Source organism: Sminthopsis crassicaudata, chromosome 1, assembly GCF_048593235.1.
Source record: "Sminthopsis crassicaudata isolate SCR6 chromosome 1, ASM4859323v1, whole genome shotgun sequence".
NCBI lineage: Eukaryota > Metazoa > Chordata > Mammalia > Dasyuromorphia > Dasyuridae > Sminthopsis > Sminthopsis crassicaudata.
Window position 1 is genome coordinate 695,333,883 of NC_133617.1, and position 24,864 is coordinate 695,358,746.

At 44.8% G+C, this 24,864-nt stretch overlaps 1 protein-coding gene across 7 annotated transcripts in view; it reads left to right on the forward strand.

The window, feature by feature from the left end:
* The window catches only part of IQSEC1 (IQ motif and Sec7 domain ArfGEF 1), a 740,816-nt gene that overhangs the window by 518,869 nt on the left and 197,083 nt on the right, over positions 1-24,864 (forward strand). The window contains exon 1 of one of the 7 annotated variants that reach the window (XM_074283682.1): positions 12,225-12,717. The exons of 5 other annotated variants lie outside the window; for them this stretch is intronic. In XM_074283682.1, coding sequence (XP_074139783.1) covers positions 12,650-12,717 — 68 coding nt within the window. In that variant the 5' untranslated portion in view covers positions 12,225-12,649. Of the gene's footprint in view, positions 1-12,224; positions 12,718-22,673; positions 22,855-24,864 lie in introns of those variants that run through there. One more of the 7 variants, XM_074283688.1, reaches the window with a different exon arrangement.

Genomic DNA, 24,864 nt, shown 5'->3' on the forward strand with positions numbered 1-24,864 from the left:
GTGTGTCAGTGTCTGTGTATCTATCTCTCATTAAGTCTCTGTCTCTTTATGTGTGTCTATATCTTTGTGTCTCTTCTCTCTGTGTCTCTTTCCATGTCTCTATGTCTCTTTGTGTGTCTCTCTTCATCTCTGTGTGTCCCTGTCTCTCTCTCTGTTTCAGTCTGTCTTTATGTGTGTCTTTCTTCATCTCTGTGTGTCTCTCTGCCTCTGTGTGTTTCTGTCTCTCTATGTATATTATGTGTGTCTGTGTGGCTGTCTCTGTGTGTATCTCTCAGTATGTGTCTCTGAATCTGTGTGTCCCTGTCTCTCTCTCTGTGTGTCACTCTTTGTTTCTGTCTTTCTCTCTCCTCCTCCCCTCACATCCCCTCCCCCCTCCCCACTTTCACATCTTTTTGAAGAGATTAAACATAAAGAAGGGGAGAAAGGGGTAATCATGCCATGAAAAAGGGAAAATTAGTGCCTCCAAGCACATGGAGAGTATAGCATATACCTGCTATTATCCTTAGCCCTTGGATATCTAAGAATGAGCACCCATGGCAGCAAGGGGGCCATTTAAGTGAAATCATAGGGTAATAAGACTCAAAGCCAGGAGAGCCCATAGGATCCCAGGTTCAGAACCACAAGGGACCTCATAGGTCCTAGTATAATCTTATTTTAAAGGAAACTAAGGCTCAGAGAAAGGGGTGCCTTCTTAATGCAATCATTAGTGAAGTTCAAGTTTGAGCTGAATCTGAATTTTATTCCAGATTCGGCATTCTCTCCAAAACTTAGGAAATCATGAGAGATTAGAGCTGGAAGAAACCTTAGAACAAACTCTTTCAGAAATCTTGACCCTGGAGAATAGAATCAAAGCTGAAAGTGAGAGACTGAAGTTGTTTCTTCTTTTAGCAAAAACAGTGCCCACTTCTTGCTACTGTCAGAGAGCAGTTAAGGGCCCCTGCTCCAGTCCCCCTTGGTGGAGGAACTGAAACCCAAAAAGGGATGCATCCTGCCTGAGGTCACAGCACAAGTGAGGAACAGAACAGCTCCTAGGACTTGGGGCTCCATAGCTCATGGCTATGTAGAAAGGAAGCCCTTCAGGAAGATGTCTGATATGCTGTAATCTGAAAGATAAGAGGATACAGGGTCACGGAAAGGCAGCCCAGCATAGAGAAAGAAATAGTACTGAACTTTGAAGCAGGAGATCTGGGTTCCAGCTCTCATTTATCTCTGGGACTTTGGACAAGCCTTATCTTCCACTTCCCTCATCTGTAATTCATGTAAAAGCATAGGTTTCCGAAAAGGAAGTGGTGTTTTGGTGAAAAGAAAATTTTCTTCACAACCAGGAAAACATGGAAACAAGTACTGGCTGTGTGACCCTGGACCAGTCACTTTCCTTCTCAGCCTATAAGAACCTCTACAATATTAAAAAAAAAAAAAAAAAAAAAAAAAGGAATTATATAACATATAAACTGTATAAACATCTAAAAAAGAGAAAATACATAATAGAAATAGAAATGAGGGCACAGTACTTAAGGATCCCTGCGGTCTCTCATTTGACTTAGTTTTAAAATGTAGCATGTTTTATCTTTATTTTGTTAAATACTTCCCAACTAGAGTACCCCCAAGGGGTGTCTGATCTGCTCTCAAAGATTATAAATTGTAGAGAGGTCCTGACCAGCACTGGTAGAGGGAGGTTCCTTTTTCTGGGAATTCTCTGCATTAATGAAGTCACAGGATCAGTACCCTATGGATAATTGTGGAGAATTTGAGGGAACATCTACAGCCTGAAAGCCTTCTGAAAGGCAGATCTGATCAACTGTACAGCGCCATAGATAAGCAGATGATATTTGAAGGGCCATTAGGATTTTTTTGTCAGGAGAAATTTTAGAAACCGGCCTCTTCCCCTTTCCCCCTTCCCCCTTCCCAACCCTTACAATACATTTTCCTCAGCTTACGGTTTTACATGGAATAGACAACACCCAGTTGGCTCTGGTGAAGGGCTGATTATCCTGTTTTTCCTCTCCAATGAGGAAACCCGATAAGATGCTCGTTTTAAAGTACTTATCTCTCCACCCAAAGCATCCCACTGGGTCCTTTGTCTAGTTCTCAGCCGAAACCATTTAGGTTATTAGTGGAACCACAGGTCCCTGATCATCTGGCCTGTGACACAAAGTAACAGATGCTACCCTATGGATCTCTGATTTTAGCCTTGCCTCCATCAAGGCTGCTCATCAGTGAAGAGGGGAGGAAGCAAAAAGAAGTGGAAAGGCTGCTGGCTCTGAAATCAGAGGGCTTGAGTTCAAATTCATATTAGCCAAGTTAGTTAACCTCCCTGGTCCTGTTTCTTTGTCTGCAAAATGAAGAAGATGGAGTGGGTGACCTGGAAGATTCCCTCCCAGCTTCTGATGGACGATCCCAGGTTTCCCACAGTGCTTGGCCAGGGAGTCAGATTCCTGATTCTGTCCTTATCTCATTCTGAGACCTTGGAATTGTCCCTGGACATTATCAGCCCTACCCCCACCATCTATAACATAAGGACAAGAGTGTCTGCCCTGTCAGACTCCTCAGGGTCGTTATGAAAATGAAATCAGTGTTTTGTAAAGAAAGCTAAAATCACCACCCACTTTTTCATCTATGCTGGTTAGTTATTAGAGCCCTCTAGAGGAAGGTTTAGTGTTTGCATTCACAGATGAGGAAAACTGAGGCATTAAGAATTTCCTGTGCTCCAGAAGCCCCTTGGGGTTGGAAGCAGAATCCTTTGTGTTGTGGAGGGAACACCAGGCTTGGGTTCAAGACCACCAGGCTCAAATCCTGCCTCTTACACTAGATATATGTGGCCATGGACAAGCCATTTAATTCTGAGTCCCATAATGTGGAAATATCTGTAGGTAGCACTTAGCGCAGCGCTGGATACAGAGTAAGCCCTTAATAAATGCTCATTGACTGAGTCACTGCCATGCCTCTTGGAAACCCAGTGATTGTGGTCTCTGCCTTGAAGGGAAACCATTTGTTTTCCCTAGGGATGAACCAGCCAACAGCCAATGAGGACTAGTGGGTGTGATCTGGCTGGTGGTCACCATGATGATGGAGGAGGGGACAGTTGAGAAAAGGATGCTCCCCGAATGATGTTAAAGTTCCAGGTGAAGGAGCCGGGACTGTTTAGTCTGGACTTGGGGGGACCAGGGAGCTGCCTTTAAATATCCGGAGAACATCTTGTGAAAGAGAAATACATCTAATTCTGCTTAACCCTATGAACGAGGACCAATAAGGTAGACTTACTGGGAGGCAGATTTCGACATACTATAAGACAATACTTCCTGACCAAACCCAAAAACATTAGATGTATAATCTGAAAATCCATGTTCTAGTTCTACCTCCCTGAACTGTAACAATGACTTAATTGTTTGATTTCTGGCAGTTTCTTAATTTCTTTGAATCTCTTTCCCCCTCTACAAAACAGGAGCCTAAGAGGAGGTTAGACTAAATGATCATTAAGGCCTTTTCTCACTTACATTCTGTGGTTCTAATTAAAACTGTCTGAAAATAGAATGGGCTACCCTGGAGTATGGTGAGTTTCCTGTCACAGGAAGTATTTTAGCTTTTACTGGATAATTATTTTCAGAGATAATGGAGAGGTGATTCCTGTTCAGTATACTAAGATTCCTTCCCATTCTATGATTCCATGACCGGCTTGAATACCCTCTTGGCTTTTCCTGGGTAACTACTTAGTGAGATGAGGTGATCCTTGCTTTAAGTAGTACTCCATATACTAAGACTCCTATGATTCTGTGACTGGCTTGAACACCCTTTTGGTTGGCTCGCGGGTTGCAGGGAGAGGTTGCCCACCCTTGGCTGTTCCCTCTTTCTCCTCTCAGAGTAGGAAGGCCACCCCTGAACTCTTTCCACCCTGGCAATGAGTAAACTTTCTAGCTGCCTCTGGGAGCCTGAAGCTACCTCCTGACCTTGCAGCCCAAATTTGCTGCATATTCTCCTAGGGAACAAATAAATAGTTTTCCTTTGCCTGATAGTGACTTCATCCAGAACTGGCCTGTGTGAGTCATTGGGCATGTGGTCCAGTTCTCAGAGGAGGACGTTAGTGCTTTGCAAACTGGCCAGAAAACAGGAACAGCTGAGTCTGTGCAAACTCCCATGTTGATAGAGCTCCCCTCCCTCCTGCTTTGGCTCCAAGTGACCTGAGGAACAAATTCTGGAATGGCTGTCCCTCCCTCCAGTCCAGGTGTCCACCTCCACCTCCAAGCCATGCAGTCCCTTTTACCTCCATCTCATTCCATCAACTAAACATTTTCTTAGGTAGAGAGTTGTTTTTTCCTGGATTCTGGGTTTTTAATACTGTTTTCCTCTCACTTGGAGATTTAGAGGCTCTCTGAAGTAGATGTTTTCTATAGAGCTTTAACTAGCAAAATAACGGATATTGATAAATGAAATCCACAGTTGATCCAAAATCATTCTTGTGGTCATTAGCCTCTTACCCTTCCCAGACAAACTAATAACAGAAATTGTCTGGTTTAGATTTTTCTTTTATTGATGTCTTCAGTGCATCCTCTGATGAAGAAGCTACTGGGTAATTAGATGGCCTGGAGGGGTGATTAAAAAAAAAAGAAAATCAGAGTGGGGGAGGTGGAGAGAGGAGAAGGCTGGAGAAGCTTCTGAATGATTAGGAATGTCTATATTTTACTAGCCCAGAGCTAGGATTCTGGAGCAGGGAGAGGGAAGGCAGGTGATGAAGTACATAATTTGGAAATTCTAACAGTCTCAACAGAGAAAGGAGAGACTGGGGAAAAACATACACACACACACACACACACACACACACACACACACATGCGTGCGTGCGCGCACAGTCACCCCTCTCTACCTGATCAAGACCAAAACACACCTTTTTTCCACTGGGAAGGGTTGGCTGGGGAACTGGGGGCAGCTGGGGTGGTGCAGTGGATAGAGTGTTGGAAGTTGGAATGAGGAATACTAAGTGAAAATTCTGCTTCAGATGTAAGCTATGTGACCCTGGACAAGTCTGAGTACAGTTTCTTTTGACCTCAGTTTCTTCATTTGTAATAATAGTACCTGCCTCAGAAGTTGATTGTTTGGATTAAAAAAGAGAATACATCGTAAAGTGCTTTGCAAACATCCATATAAATGCTAGCTGGTGTGTTTGGACAAGAAGAAAGTTTGTCTCCATTATCCCACTTTTCTTATTGCTTATGTAAACCATCTCCCAGGGCACACCATGAAACTCCTCTCTGGCCCATCCTGGGAATGGGCAATGTGGCCTTTAGCAAAGGACCTGGAATAAATAAGATTGAACACAAGAGCTGAAGGTGTTGAAATCAGTGTGATGGCCATGGGCCCTTCCTAGAGTGCCTGAGTAGCTGTTTATCAAAGCCTTTTTCCATCTGAGATGGCTTAGGGACAAAAGGTGGCTCCTAGTTCTGGTTCTGCCACTTAGGAACTATGTGACCTTAAACAAGTCATTTCTCATTTCCACACCTCGGTTTACCCATCTGAAAAACAGAAGAGACAGTGGATATAAAGGTTTTTGTAGCCAGAAAGGACTATCTACATGCAAACTATTCTTATTGGTCTTCATCTCAACCCTGGGAAGGAGGTGTACTTTAATGGCAATGAGCCTAGACTCAGTGAGCCTCAGTGAGCCTCAGTGCCATCTCTAAAATGGAGATCATGGCACTTGTATGGGCCTACCTACCTCAAAGGGAAGGAAACACTTGGTAAACACTAATAGTACTATAGAAACAGGAGTTGTAGATATTATGAAAGGCTTTTGGCTTCTCAGGAGCCATTACTAGTGTTCTAATGGGGGGAAAAACAAGAATCATGCACTAGAGCTGAAAGAGAGCTTAGGATATATTGTAGAATGTCAGAACTGGAGGGGCCTTAGAATAGGGAATGTCAGAGCTGGAGGGGTCTTAGAACAGGGAATGTCAGAGTTGGAGGGGCCTTAGAATAGGGAATGTCAGAGCTGGAGGGGCCTTAGAATAGGGAATGTCAGAGCTGGAGGGGCCTTAGAATAGGGAATGTCAGAGCTGGAGGGGCCTTAGAATAGGGAATGTCAGAGCTGGAGGGGCCTTAGAATAGGGAATGTTGGAGCTGGAGGGGTCTTAGAACAGGGAATGTCAGAGCTGGAGGGGCCTTAGCACAGGCAATGTCAGAGCTGGAGGGGCCTTAGCACAGGGAATGTCGGAGCTGGAGGGGCCTTAGAATAGGGAATGTCAGAGCTGGAGGGGCCTTAGAAGGCCCTTAGAACAGGGAATGTCGGAGCTGGAGGGCCCTTAGAACAGGGAATGTCAGAGCTGGAGGGGTCTTAGAACTTGGAATGTCGGAGCTGGAGGGGCCTTAGAATAGGGAATGTCAGAGCTGGAGGGGCCTTAGAATAGGGAATGTCAGAGCTGGAGGGGCCTTAGCACAGGCAATGTCAGAGCTGGAGGGGCCTTAGCACAGGGAATGTCGGAGCTGGAGGGGCCTTAGAATAGGGAATGTCAGAGCTGGAGGGGCCTTAGAAGGCCCTTAGAACAGGGAATGTCGGAGCTGGAGGGCCCTTAGAACAGGGAATGTCAGAGCTGGAGGGTCTTAGAACACAGAATGTCAGAGCTAGAGGGGTCTTAGAACACAGAATATCAGAGATAGACTTAGAATGTCAGAACCGGAAGGTCTTAGAACACAGGATGTCAGGGCTGGAGAGGCTTTAGAAAAATAACATGTTAAAACAAGGAGGGAGTTTAGCAATCACTAGAATATCCTTCATCTTTCAGGTGAAGAAGCAATCTGAGAAGTACAAAGAACCACAGAAATTGGAAGTGTCACTAGTCTTGTCAGAGTGAGAAGACAGAACAAAGTGGGATAGTTAAAGAATCAGCTCTTTGGAGTGTGGGGGGAGGGGAGGGCTTGAGACTTTAGGGAGGCTCCCCCTAAAGGAGGTCTGGGGGCCGGAGGCCCCATCTCTTTCCTCTTCACTGCACTGCTTCCTAATGACAGCCTCTGCATTCAGTGCCTGGCCCCCAGTGTGCTGGGACCCCCCAAGTCAGAGGCCTTCGGAGTGATTCCCACCTGCATAGTGCAGGCAGTTGGCGTGGGGATAGAACAGGGCAGAGGGGCTTGGATGACTGGGGAGGAGGGGGAAGTGCCTGGAGGGGGGGGGGCCTTTGAAGAAGCCAGTTTTCAAAGGCTCTCCTTGCAGGAGAGAACAAGAAGAAAGGGAGATGGAGAGGGGAGGGGGGCAGAGGTTCAGGAGGAGGAGGAGAAAGTAGGGGTAAGTTGGGGAGTTTATATTTGTAAGGAGCAGAGGTTGCTGCGAGATGACTCAAATCTGCCACTATGTTGTGGGAGAACAAGTGATCGAGCCGGGTGGAGGGTTTGAGGTTCATTTGCTTGACCAGCAATCTCCTTGAACACAAATCATGGGGATAGGAGAGCCTTCCCTGGGTTATTCAAATAGCCTCAACCTTATGAATCAGAGTCCCCCCTCAAACCCAAGGAGGTCATTAGTTCACTCAACATGCACTTATTAAGTACCTGCTGTATATAGAAGAAAGCATAAAGTGTACAGGGGAAAAAGAATGCAGTGAGGCAAGTCCTCCCAGGTACTACTTACCCCAAAACCAAACCAAACTAAATAATGAAGGCTACACAGAAAATAGAAATAATGCATACAAGTGAGGGAAGGGGATAGAGGAACCTGGATGGGAGTCCCATCCAATGGCTCCTCCCAACTGACTTTTAAATCCCTCTGTTTTTCAAGGCCCCTTTTCCAACCTTAATTGGAAATAGTATTCTCTATATGGAGCCACTTATATGCCTAAAAATAGCCCTGGAGAAACAGAGCTGAGGCAGAGACCTGGGGGAGCCAGTGGTGAACACCAGTGCTTCTGTCTGTGCCTTCCTGGAGGGCACTACCCACTGCCCCACACTTGCTCTCCTCCCTCCCCCGAGCACTGCAATAATGTGAGGCACCTTTGTGACCCCCTGCAAGTCAAGGGGGAAGATTTTGGCTATAAATGTTGTTAGGAGGAGCAGAGGAAATGACGCACTTTATCACCTTAAAGGGCTCTGTCAAGGGCTGCTATTACTACTGTTGTTGTAAACTTACTCTCATCCTTTTTGGTGAAATTCAGATAGAAATTATTCTAAGACTAGTCATTTTCCAGCAATTTTTTATCTCATGTTTTGTGCACAAGATCATCAAATAACTTTTTGCAACTGAATTAGAGAGTTGGGATATTTATATTAATGTCAAGTTCAATTATGAACAACTAGCTGTGTGATCCTGAGCAAGTCCCTTAATCCTGTTTTCCTCAGTTTCCTCATCTGTAAAATAATCTGGTGAAGGGAATGGCAAACCACTCTGATATTTATGCTAAGAAAATCCCAAATAGGGTCACAAAGAATCAAAACTGAAACTACTGAACAATTTTAAAAATATATATTAATGATTATAATTTAGTAGTAAATTAGAATTTATAATTTGTTATATTATTGATTATAATTATAAATTATAAAAACTAAGTGACAGTTATGACAGTTGACAAGCTGTGTGGTCTTGGTAGAGTCATTTGAAGTTTGCTTTAATGAAGCTTAGAGGAGATAATCTGTATCTGAGTTCCCTTCCACTTCAGTCATTCTCTGCTCAAGTTCCAAATATGGATAATACGAGCATTTGGATAGTTAGGAGACAGAGAAGGGAGGGGATCTTGGCTGGGATGCCTTTTTGCCTTTTCTAGGTTGAGGCCATCTGTGGTTCCTTCTGAGTCTCAGGTGGCTGGGAGGGGAGGCTTTCTGGGCTTACTGGCCCTAGGCAGCCCCTCTTGTGTTCTCTCAGAGAGGGAAGAACAGAGCCATCCCCTAGGAACTGGACACATGCCTATGTTCACATGGCAGTGGTGTGATTTAGTAAATAAGAGAGCTCACCTCAGAACCCCAAAGACTTGGATTCAAGTTCCAACTCTGAGACAAACTGACTGTATAACCACAGGCAAGTCATTTAATATCCTGAATATTCAGGCAATGAAAATTACAAACTGCTGAGGTCATAGATCTAAAAAAAATACACCCCAAACTGCAGATGGCCCGTTCTTTTGGGAGAATGGGGAGGGTGAGATGGGAGGAGTCTTCTTGAACTGTTATGATGACAACTGAAAGTAGGAGGGGAAAAAAATTAGTTCCCCTTAATCTTTTTTGGGGGGGAGAAGCAAGGCAATGGAGACTGACTTGCCCAGAGTCACACAGCTAGTAAATGTTTAAGGTTCCATTTGAACTCAGGTCCTCTTGATTTCAGAGCTAGAGCTTTATCTATTTCACCATCTAGCTGCCCCATCCCCATTTAATCTTTAAAAAAATACATATACATATAATCTACCCATAAGTTTACTTTTAGCCAAGTTTAGGAGTAAGACTGCCTTTTTTTCTTTCCATATCCCCTCCCTTAAAGAAAAGGGATTTATTTTCCTCTTCCTTCCCTCAAATCTAGACTTAAATTTCTATTTCTATTCCCATGGCTATGAGACCATGAAAAAGAATCACGTCCTAGAGCCTTAGCTTCCACAGCTATAAAATGGGTCATAGATCCTAGATTTGAAGTCACAGATACCTCCAGAATTCACATAGTCCAATCCACTCATTTCACAGACCACTGAATTACTCAAAGGCCTTAAGGAACTGCCAAGGTTTAGAAAGGAGGAAGCTAACTGAACCCAGGCTGACTGCCCTAAGTTGAGCCCTGTTTCTACTATACTATGATAAGAAAGAATCCTTAGGCCATAAGGAAGACACTTTGTAAACTTCAAAAGTACTACATAAGTATTTTATTAATTATTGGTTTTATTTTCAATTATTTAAACATTTATTATTTAATGATACTGTTACTAATTAATGATAATACCTCAAGAATATCTAGTTTTTTGAGGGGAATTACCTCTTCCAAAATGGGTTCAAAACTATAACTTAGAAGAGTTTGGGGGAGCTGCCAATTCCCCCCAAAAAAAATTCAATAGGATTAATAGAGTTAGAGTTGGAAGGGACTTCAGAAGTTACTATCCTAATCCTCCCATTTTACAGATGGGGAAACTGAGGCCCATGGTCACACAGCAGAGTTAGGATCTCAAACTTGGTCCTCTGACTCTAAGTGGAATGTTCTTTCCATTGTACCATACCTGGCTACGCCAAATGTTTCTTGGCTAATCAAAAGACAGAAGATACAGTTAGCTCATCATGGGTCTGTTCCCATGTCCAATCAGGTCCTATTAACCTGGATTTTAGGAATAATACAATGAATCATCAAAAGAAAACTTTAACCAAGGGGTAATGAGTATCTCAATACATAAGCTTCATTTACAGTTTCTAAAATACTCTGTGATCCCAAGTAAGTTGCTTAACGGCTCTGTCCCAGCTGCCTCTCCAAGGCTACAAAGTATAGTGTAGTTGCTCTTTTTTATTGGTGGAAAGGTTTTTTCACTTAAGAGTTCCCTTTTTCAATGAAATACAGGACTAGTTCTCACACACATTAGGTTTGGGGATTTTCTTCGCCCTCTCCTACATTTTGTAGGGACTACTGCAGTCCCTGAACTCCACAGGGACATTCTTACCTGAGCAGCATAGAAGGAGTCATTACTCTGGGGAAGAGGTAGTCAGATAAAGAAAGAGACTAAGAAGTCTTAGGAAAGGCAGAATTAGTAGTAAATGTTGGTGGATGCAGGAATATTGGCTTCTTACTGGGCCAAAACCTATTTGCAAGGCTGAATTAATGTTAGAAGATCCTGACTCTGCAGTGATATATGTTCCCTTTTCCCATCGGAACTCCTATTATAACATTAATAACAATAATAGCTAGTGTTCGCATAGCATTGTGAGGCTTACAAAGCATTTTTCAAACTCTTATCTCATCTGATCCTCCTAATACTCTTGGGAGGTAAGCACTAATATTATTCCCATTTTATAAATGAGGAAAATAAGACTGAGAAGTTAGCTGACTTTTCCAAGGTCACTCAGATAGTTCATCTATGTAGCAAGATTTCAAGTTCATCCTTGAGGTCTACCTGCCTCGGAATCCATCAGCCTCATGGGATCCCTTTGAGGAAAATAAACAAATTCTAGGCATTATTCATCATGAGCAGTCCTAGTTTCTTTGGCCCCTTTCATTCAGGACCTTCTTAAAGCTCCCTTGCAACACACGGTCCCTATGCTGTCTGCCAGGACAGGCAGAAAAGACCCTTTTATCCCCAAATGTTGCCTATGGCACCCGTAAGGAATTCGCCAGGGATGGAGCTGGACACTGCATCCCATTACTGGCTGAGAATGTGGGCTTAGCCTTTGGGGGAGGGGCTACAGAATGTGAAAACAAGGTAGTCTATATGAAAGGCAAAGGAGGGGGTTTTGTACGTGTGTGCATGTGTGTGTGTGTTCTGCACACACAGTCCAAGCCGTTTTTCCAGAGGAAATCTTTCCCATTTTTTTCTCCTAGTAAAAATTCAGAAAAGTTTCCAAGCAAAGACCAAAAGTCCTGGGGCGCGCTCTGTCTTTGTCTCTGTTTCTGTCTCTGTCTCTCTGTGCCTGTATGTGTGTGTCTCTGTCTTTGCCTCTCTCTGTCTCTGTCTCTTTGTTTCTGTCTGCCTCTCTCTTGCTCCCTCCCTCTATTTTTCTGTGTTTTTTTTCTCTCTCTCTTCCTCTTTCCCTCTATCCTTCTGTGCTATCTTTCTCTCTGTTTCTCTATCTTTGTGTCTCTTTCTCTGTCTCTCTGTTTCTCTGTCTCTGTGGGTGTTTCTGTTTTTGTCTCTATCTGTGTGTCTCATTATCTCTCTGTCTCTCTCTCTCCCTTCTTCCCTCCCTCCCCTCCTCTCTCTCTCTCTCTCTCTCCCCCTCCCTTTCTCTCTCTCTCTCTCTCTCTCTCTCTCTCTCTCTCTCTCTCTCTCTCTCTCTCTCTCTCTCTCTCTCTCTCTCTCTCACACACACACACACACACACACACACACACACATTCTGTGTTTCACCCCAGTGGCGGCTTCCATTCCCCCTGTCTGGGTTCATGGAGGGCTTTGGAAAGTGACTCATCCCCTACTTTGGCACTAGTGGGTTTATTACAGGAGACAAGCAAGAAGTTTTACAGACAGTGGGGAGTTGCTTCTGTGACAGCCCTGTGATTTAGGGCGTATCTGGTCAGCGTTGACTGTTCCCAGTGAGTGAGAGCCCAGGACCCAGCCGCCGGAGAGGCAGTCCGCCCGCCTGCTGCTGGAGAGACAAGGACCAAGCAGATTCCTCCCCGAGCCACGCAAACGGGTGCTCCTCCCTTCTTCACAATCTACTGCTTTGACTTGGAACCTGCCAAGCAGCTCTAAGAGAGCTTCATTGGTTCAGCAAGTGGTACAACCATCTACATTTTTTTTACCCATCTATTTATATACATTTTTTTTTTCTTTAAATCATGAAGAAGGAAGTAACTTGAGACCTGTGCTTAGAGAGCTGGCTCTCCCTCAGCAAGTGAGAAACACAGAGAGTTCGGAATAGAGTTTGTTCCACACAGGTCAGAGGACTATTTGGTGCCTGGAAACTGGTGTGGCTGGGGAGCCTGGAGAACATCCTGGATGTGGCTCCATTGGCTCAGGAAGCACTAGACTGGTCAAGGTCTCCTTCGGATGCTCGAGACATGAAGGGAGATGGAAGTGCTGTGTGGAACCTGATGTGGAAATACTGCATCTCAGTCAGGACCGTCAGGTACAGGGGCTGGCTGCCCAGTGCCACTGAGTCCCTCCCCGCTCCTCCTAGGGCTGCCCACTTCGCCAGAGCAAAAGGCTCATAGCAGAGGGAGCTGGCTTGCCTTGGGCTGGGAGCATTGGCGGTTGTGCCCAGGGTCTCCACAGAGCCTTGGCTTAGGTTACAGCATAATAGTCTGGGTGTGGTACCAACCTGGGGGGATTTCCCTGCCTGGCCAGCTGGTGGGGGCTCCTTTTGTTCACACCAGGGGGAAAGTTAAGTAAGAAGGATCTTGGATTGGCTGCTTACAGTTTGGAAAATGCTTACATTTGGAAAATGCAGCAGCAAGGCTGTAAATACTGGAGGCCGCCTAAAATGACAGCGTCAGACCGTTAGGACTGTCCTGGCAGCTAAGGAGGGGCCACAGAGCCCAAGAAGGGACCCGTCTCCTCTGTCTCAGTGGCTGCTCAGCCAGGAAGGAAGAGGGGAGGAAGGGAGTGGGGACTGGTGGGAGAGACTTGGAAAAGTTAGAAACAATGCAGGCAATATGTGGGGGGAGACTCGGTGCACTAGTATGTGTGTGTGCAATTAAGTATGAGTGTGTGCAGCCTATCTACACTGGAATGTCAGGTGTGGGGTTGGCCATCCTGTAGAAAGTATTTCCCCATAATAGATGTGTTATCTCACACAGTGGAGAGAATACAAAAGTGCGGGTGCAGAAGGGTGAAGGCATTGGGTGGGATTGTGAAAAATACGTATGTGGTATGGCCACACATGGATACGGATGTTTGTGCAGGGGAGGATATGAGAAGGAAGAAGACGCATGTTTTAGGCATGTGTGTGGACAAGTATGCAATGAAGTATGAGATGTGGACAGATTAAAAATTGCCTATTGTTTTTTCAGTCAGGTCTTACTCTTTGTGACCCTCCTTGGGGTTTCTTGGCAAGGATACTGGAGTGATTTGCCCTTCTCCAGCCGATTTTATAGATGAGGAAACTGAGGCAGAGTTAAGTGAATTGTCCAGGATCATGCTGCTAGTGTCAGAAGCCAGATTTAAATTCAGGCAGTTCTTCCTGACTTCAGGCCTGATGCTCTAATCACTTCATCACCTACTTGGCTGATTAAAAAGTAAAAATTAGAATTCAGTGCGTGTGTGTCTAGGTTCAGGTAAAGAAGCTGGGAGTAGTTTCCTTCATTCTTAGGCCTAAGTTCTGCTAGTTCTATTTGGGGGCACCTTAGACTTGGCCTTTAGTGCCAACTGAGCCATATTCATCACCAGAACCAAGCTGGGCTGAAAAGTGGGATAACTGTCCCACCCAAAATCCCTTGTCACTGTCTCCATCTAGTGGGATTCCTTCCTATCACTGAACCCACAAAAGTCCCTTACCGCCCGCCACTGCTACTGTGGGTAATGGGTGGTCTAGGGGATAAAGCTTGGGGTTAGGAAGACCTGAATTTGCATCCTGTCCCAGATTCTATTATGAGGCAAATCATTTAACCCCTTTAAGACTCCATGGCCTTATCTATAAAATGAGAATAATAATGGCTTCTCCCTCCCCAAAGTTACTGTGAAAATCCAATGAGACAAAGTATCCAAATTGCTTTTCAGATTTAAAGTGCTACATAAATGTTAGCCTTTATTATTTATTCATTCATCATTATTGCTGCTGTTGATCTTATTGTTGTTATTGTTATTATCTCTCTGAGTCTGGCCTGAACTTAGGTGAATTAAGTTTGGGGGGGAACTACTGACTCAGTTCCTGAGAAGATCTGTTGAAGGAGCCAGGCTAATGACCTTTTTTTGAAAGATCCTAAAGTTCAGAAGCAAAATTGGCTTGGGAAAAGATCGCAAATTGCTTGGGCACGTGGACACCTCCTGGACTGACGTGCCCAGAGCATGAGGATTTTCCCCTGTTGGCAGGAGGCAGTGGAACTCCCCACGACAGAATGGGAGATTCCAAGCATCTGCTCTCATCATCATCCACAAATGGTGGGAAAAGATCTCCCTGGGCCCCTGGTCTGCCTCTGTCTCGTGTGTGTGTGTGTGTGTGTGTGTGTGTGTGTGTGTGTGTGTGTGTGTGTGTGTGTGTTTTCTGTCTGTCTCTATGTCTCCTTCTCTCTTTCTCTCTCTCTTTCTCTCTCTCTCTCTGTCTCTCTCTCTGTCTCTCTCTCTGTCTCTCTGTCTCTCTCTCTCTCTCTCTCTCTCTCTCTTCTCTCTCTCTCTCTCTCTCTCTCTGTCTCTCTCTCTCTCTCTCTCTCTCTCTCTCTCTCTCTCTCTCTCTCTCTCTCTCTCTCTGACTCTCCCCTCCCTCCCTCTCCCTTTCTCTCCCTCTCTCTTTCCCCCACTCTCCTCCTCTTTCTCTCTCATCCTCATCCTCTCCCCTGTCCTCTGTCTGTCTTCTCTCAGTCTCCCTCTCTATGTCTCTCTGTCTGTCTGTCTCCCTCTCTCTTTTTCCCTCCCTCCTCTCCCTCTCTCTCTCCCTCCCTCAGTGTGGTCATGGGGGCAGTGCCACCAAGCTTCCCTCTGTACGCTGTGGTCGCTCTTTCCCCTGGCTGCATCTGTATCTTCCCCCCTGGCTAGTTTTTCTGGTTTTAGGGGATTGGTTGATTGCAAACCTCAAATGTTGTTTACTTACTGACTATGAGTGAGTGGGCTTTGCGGCTGCCCTAGACCTCATTCATGAGCAGAGAGGTACTGCGGATTGGGAATCCTCCCTTTCTTGCTGTTTAAAAATTAAAAATTTAATTAAAAAAAAAAAACTTTAAAGTGCCCCAACTGATTAATAACACTAATTTAGATCCTCCCAGAAAGGCCAGCCTTGATGTGAGTGCTGGCTGCTTCTATAGCACCATTTACAGGATAAATCTATAGTAGGATGGTCTTGATGGTGTGTCCTGGTAACCAAACTACCAGGGAGTTTAAACCTATCCTCCATGCACTTTCTAGTTACAACCTACACATCTCCTACACTACATAGTGTACAACCTGCACTATGGAAGGTCCCCATGCTTGCCCAGTATCCAAGACTGCTTCTAAAAATTCCTCTGGGACTACAGATGACCCAGAAAATTAATTCTTCTAGAACCCAAGAATGTTAGAATTGGAAGGAATTAAGACACCTAGATGGTGAGGTGGATAGAGCACTGGCCCTGGAGTCAGGAGGACCTGAGTTTTAACACTTCCTACCTGTGTGATCCTGGGCAAATCACTTAACCCCGACTGCTTCACCAAAAAAAAAAAAAAAAAAAAAAAAAAAATTAAAGAATTGGAAGGAATCTTAGAGATTACTTTACTTTACAGAAAAGGAAACTGAGGTGCAGGCAGGTAAATTCATTTAAAGCCATTCACCCATTTATTTAACAAATATTATTAAATGCCCATTGTGCTCAGTGCTACAGAAGATGGTAGGGAAATAGAAATTTTAGATAAATTATATTCCTTGATTTTATGGAACTTATTCTAGTCTTGGAGGGGGATAGATAACATACAGCAGCTGTCATACAAAATCATACATAAGGGCCATGGAGAACTAGAGTATGGTATTACATGAAGTCTGAGAGGGAAAATGATTGCTTGAAAGAGGGATCATCAAAGGCTTTGTGAAAGATGGCATTTGCTGGTTTATAACTGAAGCATTTATACCCTGTTATCACTCCCTTCCTACCTCCACCCAAGAGCATTAGGAAAGCTCCCTGTTGGCCCTACAGACTCATCTCAGAATAAAAATTAGAAGGATTATATCTGCTGTTATTTGTTTAAACAACATTGTGGTTGCTGCTATTCAGAGTTGCCTAGTTGGAGTAAATAGAAATCCTGGAGTTCTCTGGCCCTTCCCCTCATTCCTCCCTCTCTTTTACATAAAACTTCCAGTTCTGAGAGATTTAGGAATACCATTTGTCTGAGTAGCCATCACATCTCAGAGAAGCCAAGGAAGCATGAAATCTAGAGGTCTGTTGGGGGAGGACTGGGGAAGGACTGGGGAAGGTAAGGAGACCCTTCAGAAGGCCCAGCCTTCCAGAATCCATCATGCAAACTGAATACAGTCAAGAGACATTCATTAAACACCTTCTATATGGCAGACACCAGAGCAAGTGTTCAGAATTCGATGAGGAGCTTACATTCTATTAGGAGAGACAACATGTATATATACAAGTATATAGTTAAACTAAATTGAAGGGGCAGCTAGATGGCACAGTGCATAGAACAGCAGCCCTTAATTAAATCAGGATGCCCAGCCTCAAACACTTAACACTTACTAGCTCTAAGCCTTTGGCCAAGTCACTTAATTACAATTTCCTAGACAGATTAGATTAGATGGATAGATAGATAGATGGATGAATAGGTAGGTAGGTAGACAGATGGATGGATGAATAGATAGATAGATAGATAGATAGATAGATAGATAGATAGATAGATAGATAGATAGATAGATAGATGGATGGATGGATGGATGGATGGATGGATGGATGGATGGATGGATGGATGAATAGGTAGGTAGGTAGCTAGGTAGATGGATGGATAAAGAGAGAGACAGAGACAAAGACAGAAAGACAGAGAGAGATGGATGAATAAATAGGTAGATAGGCAGGCAGATGGATGAATGGATGGATAGATAGATAGATAAAGGGAACACCATGGGGAAGAAAGAGACACTAGAATTTGGAGGATCAGGAAAGGCTTCATTTACATGGGATCACTTGAGCAGAGTTTTGGAGGAAATAAAGGACTATAGAAGGGAAATGGAAGGGCAGAATCTATGTCAGGAATCTGAGACATGGAGACTGGAGATGAACATTCTTTATGTGGATCAATCAGCAAGACCACCAGTGTGGGTACAGGAAGATAACATGTAATCAGTTTAAAAAGGTAGGTCAGAGCCAGGTGTGAGGGGCAGGTGGTGCAATAGATAGAGCTCCAGGATAGGAGTCAAAAAGACTCCTCTTCCTCAGTTCAAATCTGGCCTCAGACACTGACTAGCTCTGAGTGAGTCACTTAAGTCTGCCTCAGTTTCCTCATCTGTAAAATAAACTAGAAAAGGAAATGGCAAACCACTCCAATATCTTTACCAAAAAACCCAAAGGGGTCACAAAGAGACAGGACTGAAAAATGATTGAGCAACAATAAAAGATAAGCAGAGAAGTTTATGCTTGACTCTAGAGTGGAAATCAATAAGGAGCAATTGAATTTTATTGGGTAAGCCGGAAGTGTGTTCATACTTGCCCTTTAAGAGAATCATTTTCGCAACTGTGTGTAGAATGGATTAGAAAGACAAGATACTTATGAAAAGAAGACCATATAGGAGGTTCTTGAAATAGTCTAAGCAAAAGGTGATGAGAGAGCAAACTATAGTGGAGGACATGGGAGTAGAGCAAGGAAGACAGATACAATCAGAATCGTGGAGGTAGAAGTAAGATTTAACTGTTCAAGAGGAGCGAAAGGAAGGAGCTACTGACAACGACAAACTGAATTTGTCTTTCAGTTTCAGACATGGTTTAAGTTGCCTCCAGGGCATCCAGTTTGAAATATTCGTTGGGCAATTGGACATTCCTGATCTCAGGAGAATGATTAGGGCTGAATTTGGTAGTCATCTGGATGGAGATGCCAAGTATAAGAGTTGATAAAGGTACCGAGAGAATGTGGAGAAAAAATTGAGAGCCTAGGATAAAGCCATGGGGTAAACTCAAGTTAAGTGACATGATAGGGAAGAACAAAAAAAAAAAAAAAAAAAAAAAAAAGAGGCTGAGAAAGAATAAACTAATACAGGAGAACCAAGGGAAAACAAGGTTGTAAAGACCAAAAGGGGAGAAAGGAGACAGAGGTTAACCGTGTCAAATGCTGCAAAGGGGCCAAAAAGGATAAGGATTTTTAAAAGCCCCTCTGATTTGACAGTTGAAGGATCATTAGTAACTTTGAAGTAGAGAGCAGTTTCAGTTGAGTGATGAGGTCAAAAGCCAGATTACAGAGGGCTGAAAAGTGAGTGAAAAGAAGGAAGTGGAAGCCACAGGTGAAGATAGTTTTTCTAGGAGTTTCTCTCTGTAAGAGAGGAGGGAAAATAAATATTTAATTCAACCAGCTTTTATGGAATTCTTGCTGCTGTCTATCTGTCTATCAACACACACACACACACACACACACACACACACACACACACACACACACACACATACATATATGCAAGACTGGTGTCTAACTACTGGGTTATAAATATACAAACAAAACTGTTCCCACCCTCAGTAGATCGCTAAATGAAACCTTTGATGCTGTGTTGTGATCATGGTGAGGTTCCAGATGTTACAGGGAGAAAAGGGAAATAAAGAAGGGGGCCTATTTTATATCAATAACATTCTTAGAAAGTCCCACACCCCTGGAGCAGGAGAGCCCTGGACAGAATCTCTTTGGGCTAATCCTGGGGTGGGGAATAAGGATCATCCCATGATTGGTGGTAATAAATCCACAGTTCCATTGAATAGCAGAGTTGAAAGAAAAATTAAAATGAAAATCAAAAGCCAAGAGACCCTATTTTTCAAAGGAAAAAGCTGAGTCCAGAGAATGGAAGAGATGCCCAATTTTAATTCTCCAGGACCAGAACTGAGACCCCTGATTTTCAGAATAATATTCATAGAGTTACAGAGTCATAGATTTAGAGCTGGAAGGAACTCTACAGACTTTGGAGCCTAATCCCCAGTACTAATTTTACAAGTGAGGAAATTAAGGCATAAAGCAGTTGACTTCCTCAGAATCACAGAGATTACAAGCCCAAACTCCCCAATCCATCTCTCTGTTCTTTTCAGTATTTGAGAGTAACAGAACCTGGGGAAGTAGAGGAGATCATGGTATCACAGAACTTGGAGTTGCTAGAGACCTCAGAGCTGATCTAGCCTAGAAGTACCTGCCATCTTGGGTGCCCACCGAGCAGGCCAAACTGCCCAGCACCCCCCTATAGGAAGAAGCAGCAGCAATCACGAAGGAGCATAACAGCTGCTGAGCCAGATAACTGGCATTGCAGTCATCTCAAGGCTACACTTAGCACCCCTAAACACACAGAGGAAGCCCCTGCGGTTAGTACAGGCAGTAGCATGTCATTCAGCTTGGTTAACGTGCCCAGCTTCCTAACTACCCCTTTGCCAATCTGGCACAGGCTGAGGGCTCATCAGCAGATGTTGCTGGGAGGGCCGATGGGGCGGCTGCTTGAGCAGTTGTGGGCGCCGCTGCTCCCCACGTGGGGACCCCTCACGGAGGTCCTCGCCCCTGAGAACAGGATGGTCCATGTGCGCAGTCACGGGCCTGGGCTTAGTAACTGGAAAAGGCAGCCCAAGCTGCCTTAGTCAGCAGGGCTGCAGCCCACAGAGAGTAAATTGGAGGGTTCAGTGCATAGTTTTCAGCTTGCGTCTGAAAATTCCACTTTTGAGGCATGGAGGAGAGTCAGTGTCGATCCAGTGTGTCTGCTCCTCACATCTGGAAAAACAAATCAGCCTGAATGGACAGAAGGGCCTGCTGCCACTCAAAGGTCAGTTTAAGAACTGTCCTAGGAATGGAGCTGGGGTTCTCTGATTTTCTCTCCTTCCCTTATCTGTGGCTGATCACTTCCTCGGGAGGAGAAACAGAGGGGTAAATGGGAGCTGCTGTCCTTCCCAGAGCCATGAACCCTCTCTGGGCCAGGCAGAGGGAGCAGCTCCTGACTGAGCCCCCGAGCCTGCAAAGCTTAACCCTTGAGTAGGTGTGCCAGGAGCTAAACTCCACCCCCCACACACCGGACTGAACCTGGAATCTGTGCTTGCACATCCAGATGAGTGGAGATTTCCAGGATCCCTTCCTCAAGAGCAGGGCTGCTGGACCTTTTTTTGCAAGGGGGCAGTCCTCTTTTCAAAATAATCTATCCAAATATATAAATAAAATAATTCGGATTATGGAGGAAAATAATTATTCTGAAATAGTTATCAAAACATTAAAACAAAACACATGCTTAAGTTGAGTGGGCAAAATCTTTTTGTCAGTCTGAGATTATCGGATCATATGGTGCTCCAAAAAAGCTCAGAAGCCATCTAAGGCTACGTCCTCCTTTGCCCAGATGAGGAAACAGAGGCTAGGGGAGATAACGTTTCTAGCCTCACCCAGACAGTATAATGGCTGAAGCAGGCTTAAACTTAGGTCCTCTGACTTCAAACCTAGCACTTGTTTCACTACTGATTCTCTCCGCCTATGGGATCTTTTCCTACCTCTGGGTGGTATAGTGGGTTCTGAATCAAGACTTGAGTTCAAATCCGCACCCCATCTACCAGCTGGGTGACTCAGAGCAAGCCCAGATCTCTGTGCCTCTGTAAGAAGAAGAGGGCGGATGTATGTCTAAGTCTATGATCCTCTGGCCCTCTCTCTATGATCATTACCATCTCCGTCTGCGGAGAGAGACAGGAACAGCCTGCAGCTCGATGACTCGCTTTTGAGGTTCGGCCCCAAAGTTGTTTTTTGAATCTGCCGTTATTTTGGGAAAGGCAGCAAGCTCACTGAGAACAAATGAACAGTTGGAGTTGGCAATCAGAGTGGGCTTCAAGTTTTGGAAAGCCAGAGTTTCCCTGAGGGCACTGATTGGAAGTGCTCACCAAGAGCAGGCGGGCGCAGGTTTTCCAGGGGTCTCATCCCCCGTGAAAGGCTCAGCTCTTCCCTTGGGGCTTCAGGGAGCCTACCTGGACAGATCTGGAGCTGGGGCTGGGTCTCCTCTCAGGCCTAGTCAAGGCCTGCTCAATCCCCCAGTGCCCCTTGTTGCCAGCCTCCATCCCCATCTCTCTGGCTTGTGGACTGGCTACCATCGTATGTCACCAGTCCAGACACGTGGCGAGAAGTAAGATTAGTACTTTCATCTTCACAGATTGCTGCTGGGGCTTTCTAAACACTTGGTCCTCAAGAAGACATTTATTCTAGAGGCCACCCGATCCACCTGCGTGACAAAAGGGTCAGAATCTTAGGGGCTTCACCCTAATCTAAATACTATATAATAGCAGCCTCCTGATTTCTGCAAGTGCAGGGAGTTAACAGTGAAATGGCTGGGTAGTCCCAACCCCAGAATAGAAAGATGGGGGGAAAGGCTGGTTATGTAACGGGCAGATTTTGTGAACTTCAGGGGAACTTGGTGATGAATACTGTGAAATTAGGGGATGGGGAAATGCTCAGTGGTGGAGGAGCGATTGCTAAATCAGAGAAGCCCAGTGGGGAAGTGATATCAACATGCACATGTCATACTTCCCATTTCCATCTGATGACCAAAGAGGGGGCTGGGGGGAAAGATCTGTTATTTGGGGTAAGGGGAAAGGGTCTTAGGCAGACAAGAACTGCCCCCACACACCTCCGCTGTCCCTCCTAAAACACCCAAACACCAGCCTAGGCCTTGTTTTCCACCTCGCTGACACGAGCCCACTGAGACAGATTTCAGACAGAGGCTGGAGCCCCTGGCAGGGGAGTTCTGGCCGTCGGCAGCCTCCAGAACCTGGACATAGGTTCCCTCCAGTGCCCTCATTCAGCTCCATCCTTTCAGAATAAATGGAGCAGGGCGTGCTGGGGGAGCCAGCCACCTGTTGGGCTTTGCCTTTTGTTCTCTGGCTCAGGCTGGGCTCTCAGTTCCTGAGTGGGAAAGGCATTATGAGGCCACCATTTGCATCTGGGTCGAACGCTCCACCTGAGGTCGACTCTTTCAGGAAATAAGACATTAAGGACCACAGAGAAACACTAGAAGCTGAGAAACCCGAGCAGCCAGCAGGAGCCGAGTTTCAGAGGCAGCTGTCTCATTTATTGACCAAGAGGCTTTTTAAGGAGGGTGCCTTGTGGAGTCTGGTAGAGTTATTATTCTCTCTGTGGGGTTGGGTACTGGAAGGGGCGGACCGTCCCATATCCCTGAGCGGATCTAGGCGGGAGGGGTCCCTAGGGGCCGAGCCAGAGAGTGGGGAAGCAGGGAGGCTGGCTTAGAAAGCAAGAGCCTGTGCCCTTACCACGTGGGCACCTAGAGTACTTTTCCGTGTCTGTGCTGAAAAGGAAGTTAGACTCTAAGTCTGACAGCTGCTGGGCTTGATAGTGTTGGCTTGACACAGGATGTGGATGGGCGGGCAGAGCTGATCCCCGTGTGGCTTCTGGACGGGAACCCCGTTTCTTATGGCCGCTCCAGAAAAACGTAAGTACCAAGCGCTACCCATCCGCTTTAGGCCCCAACTGACAAACTATTCATGGTGTCTAATGACTTAACGAAGGATGCGGTGTTTAAGATGAAATATCACTAGCAAGTACTCTTTCCCATTGAGGCTATAAATTTACAATGACCAGCTAGCACATCAGAAAGGCTGAGGGGGGTTGAAATGTGTTTTGGAGTTTGCCATCTGCTTATTTTCACGGTTTTAGGTGGCTGAAAGCTCTGTGGTTGTCTTTCTGCCATCCTGCTTCCTCCCTCCCTCTCCCCCATTCCAGGTATTAGCTGAGCCATAGGTAGGCTATTTGCATCTCATTCATTTTTCCTCAGCAGCTGCTATAAAGGGAATGATGGGAGGCGTCTGTGCCTAATGCACTCTGAGCCTGCAGCTAGAAGGAAATTCATTATCTCTTGTTATAATTAAACTGCCAGACCCTTGTGGAGGGACTAAAATATTTCAGACACACCTCCTTCCCTCCCAGGGAGGAGAGAAACACAAGGTTGCTTTGTGGCACTGAGGTGGGATTCAAGGAATTTGAGGTACTCCCATTGCATACTTTGGTATTGCTCAGGTACTCCAACCTCCCCATCCACCCCATCCTTTCTCATGCATTTTGGGCTCTATGTGGCTTCTTCCTGTTTGTTCTCCCTTGGAGATCTTTGGGTTGACTGGGAGAAAAGAGGGATGGAATGGTTGTAAGGGAACACAAAGCTCTGTGTGAGACCACAGAACAGATGTAGATGTGAATCCCAACTTTGCCACTTACTGCGTGTCTGACTATAAACACATCGCTTTTATTCTCTGTGTCTGTTTCTTCATCTGTAAAAGGAGAGAACTAGACTAAATACTGATGTGATCTTGGATGATCTTTTACCTCTCTGGGTCTCTTCATTTAAAAAAATGAAAGGATTGGACTATGATCTGACACTCCTTCTTGGTTTAAGTCCATGATCCTAAAGGCCTCTTTCAATTCTAAGCCTATGGTCCAAATTATATGTGTGTGTATACACATTTGTACACATACACATATATATTTGTGTGTGGATATATATATATACATCCACACATACACACACACACACACATTCACATGTGTACGTGTGTTTTTGTGTATATATGTATGGGCTGAGAATGCTGACTTTAGTCACCTGTCCTAGGCTATATATATATATGTTTTTCCAGATCCACACTGAACCAGGGGTATTTCAGACAATTTGGCCTGTGTGGATTCCACCTGTCTTTGGGGTTTACCTCAACGATACAAGGCCTATAAAGTATTAAAAAAAAAAAAAGTGTGAAATAAGAATGTGTAATAGAGGTGTGAAATAGAAGCGTGCAAATATGTGTGAAACATAAGTGTGAAATGTATGTAAATATAAATGTGAAATATGTGTCTAAATATGTGTGGAAAAATTAAGTAGAAAAAAATTGAAGTAGAAGTAAAATGATTTGTGTTATAAGTTGTCAGAAACTCAGAATCTCTCTAGTCTTGAGATCATGTAATCTGGGAGACTTAAGGATAGGCTATCAAGGTCAACCCCTTCTTATTACTGAGGAAGATCCAAGTCACAGACAGGTCAAGTAACAGGAGAGGAGGTAATAGAGCTAAGATTTGGACTCTGACTCCAAAGCCAATGCTCCATGATACCCCAAAGGACAACCACTGTTAATTAACTATGTTCTGGAGAAGGAATAGGAAACCATCTTGGTCAGGTTCATTAGAATCCACTCTTTATTCTCAGGGGCCCAGGATGTTTCGTACAGTTCATTTTCCTCTGGGTAATAAGTTATTGGTTCTAGTTCCTTGTCTGCATTAGTGACAAGAGGGTAGCTTTCTCATGAAGTGACAGTGAGCCTTGTTGGAAGGCTGGAGATCCATCCCTCTGTCCCATGAAATAGATGTAAGTCATGTCCGTGATGTAGTGGAAAGAATGATGAGCTTAAGAGACAGGAGCCCCGGCATTATCTGGCTTTAAGCTTCAGTTTCCTTTTTCTTA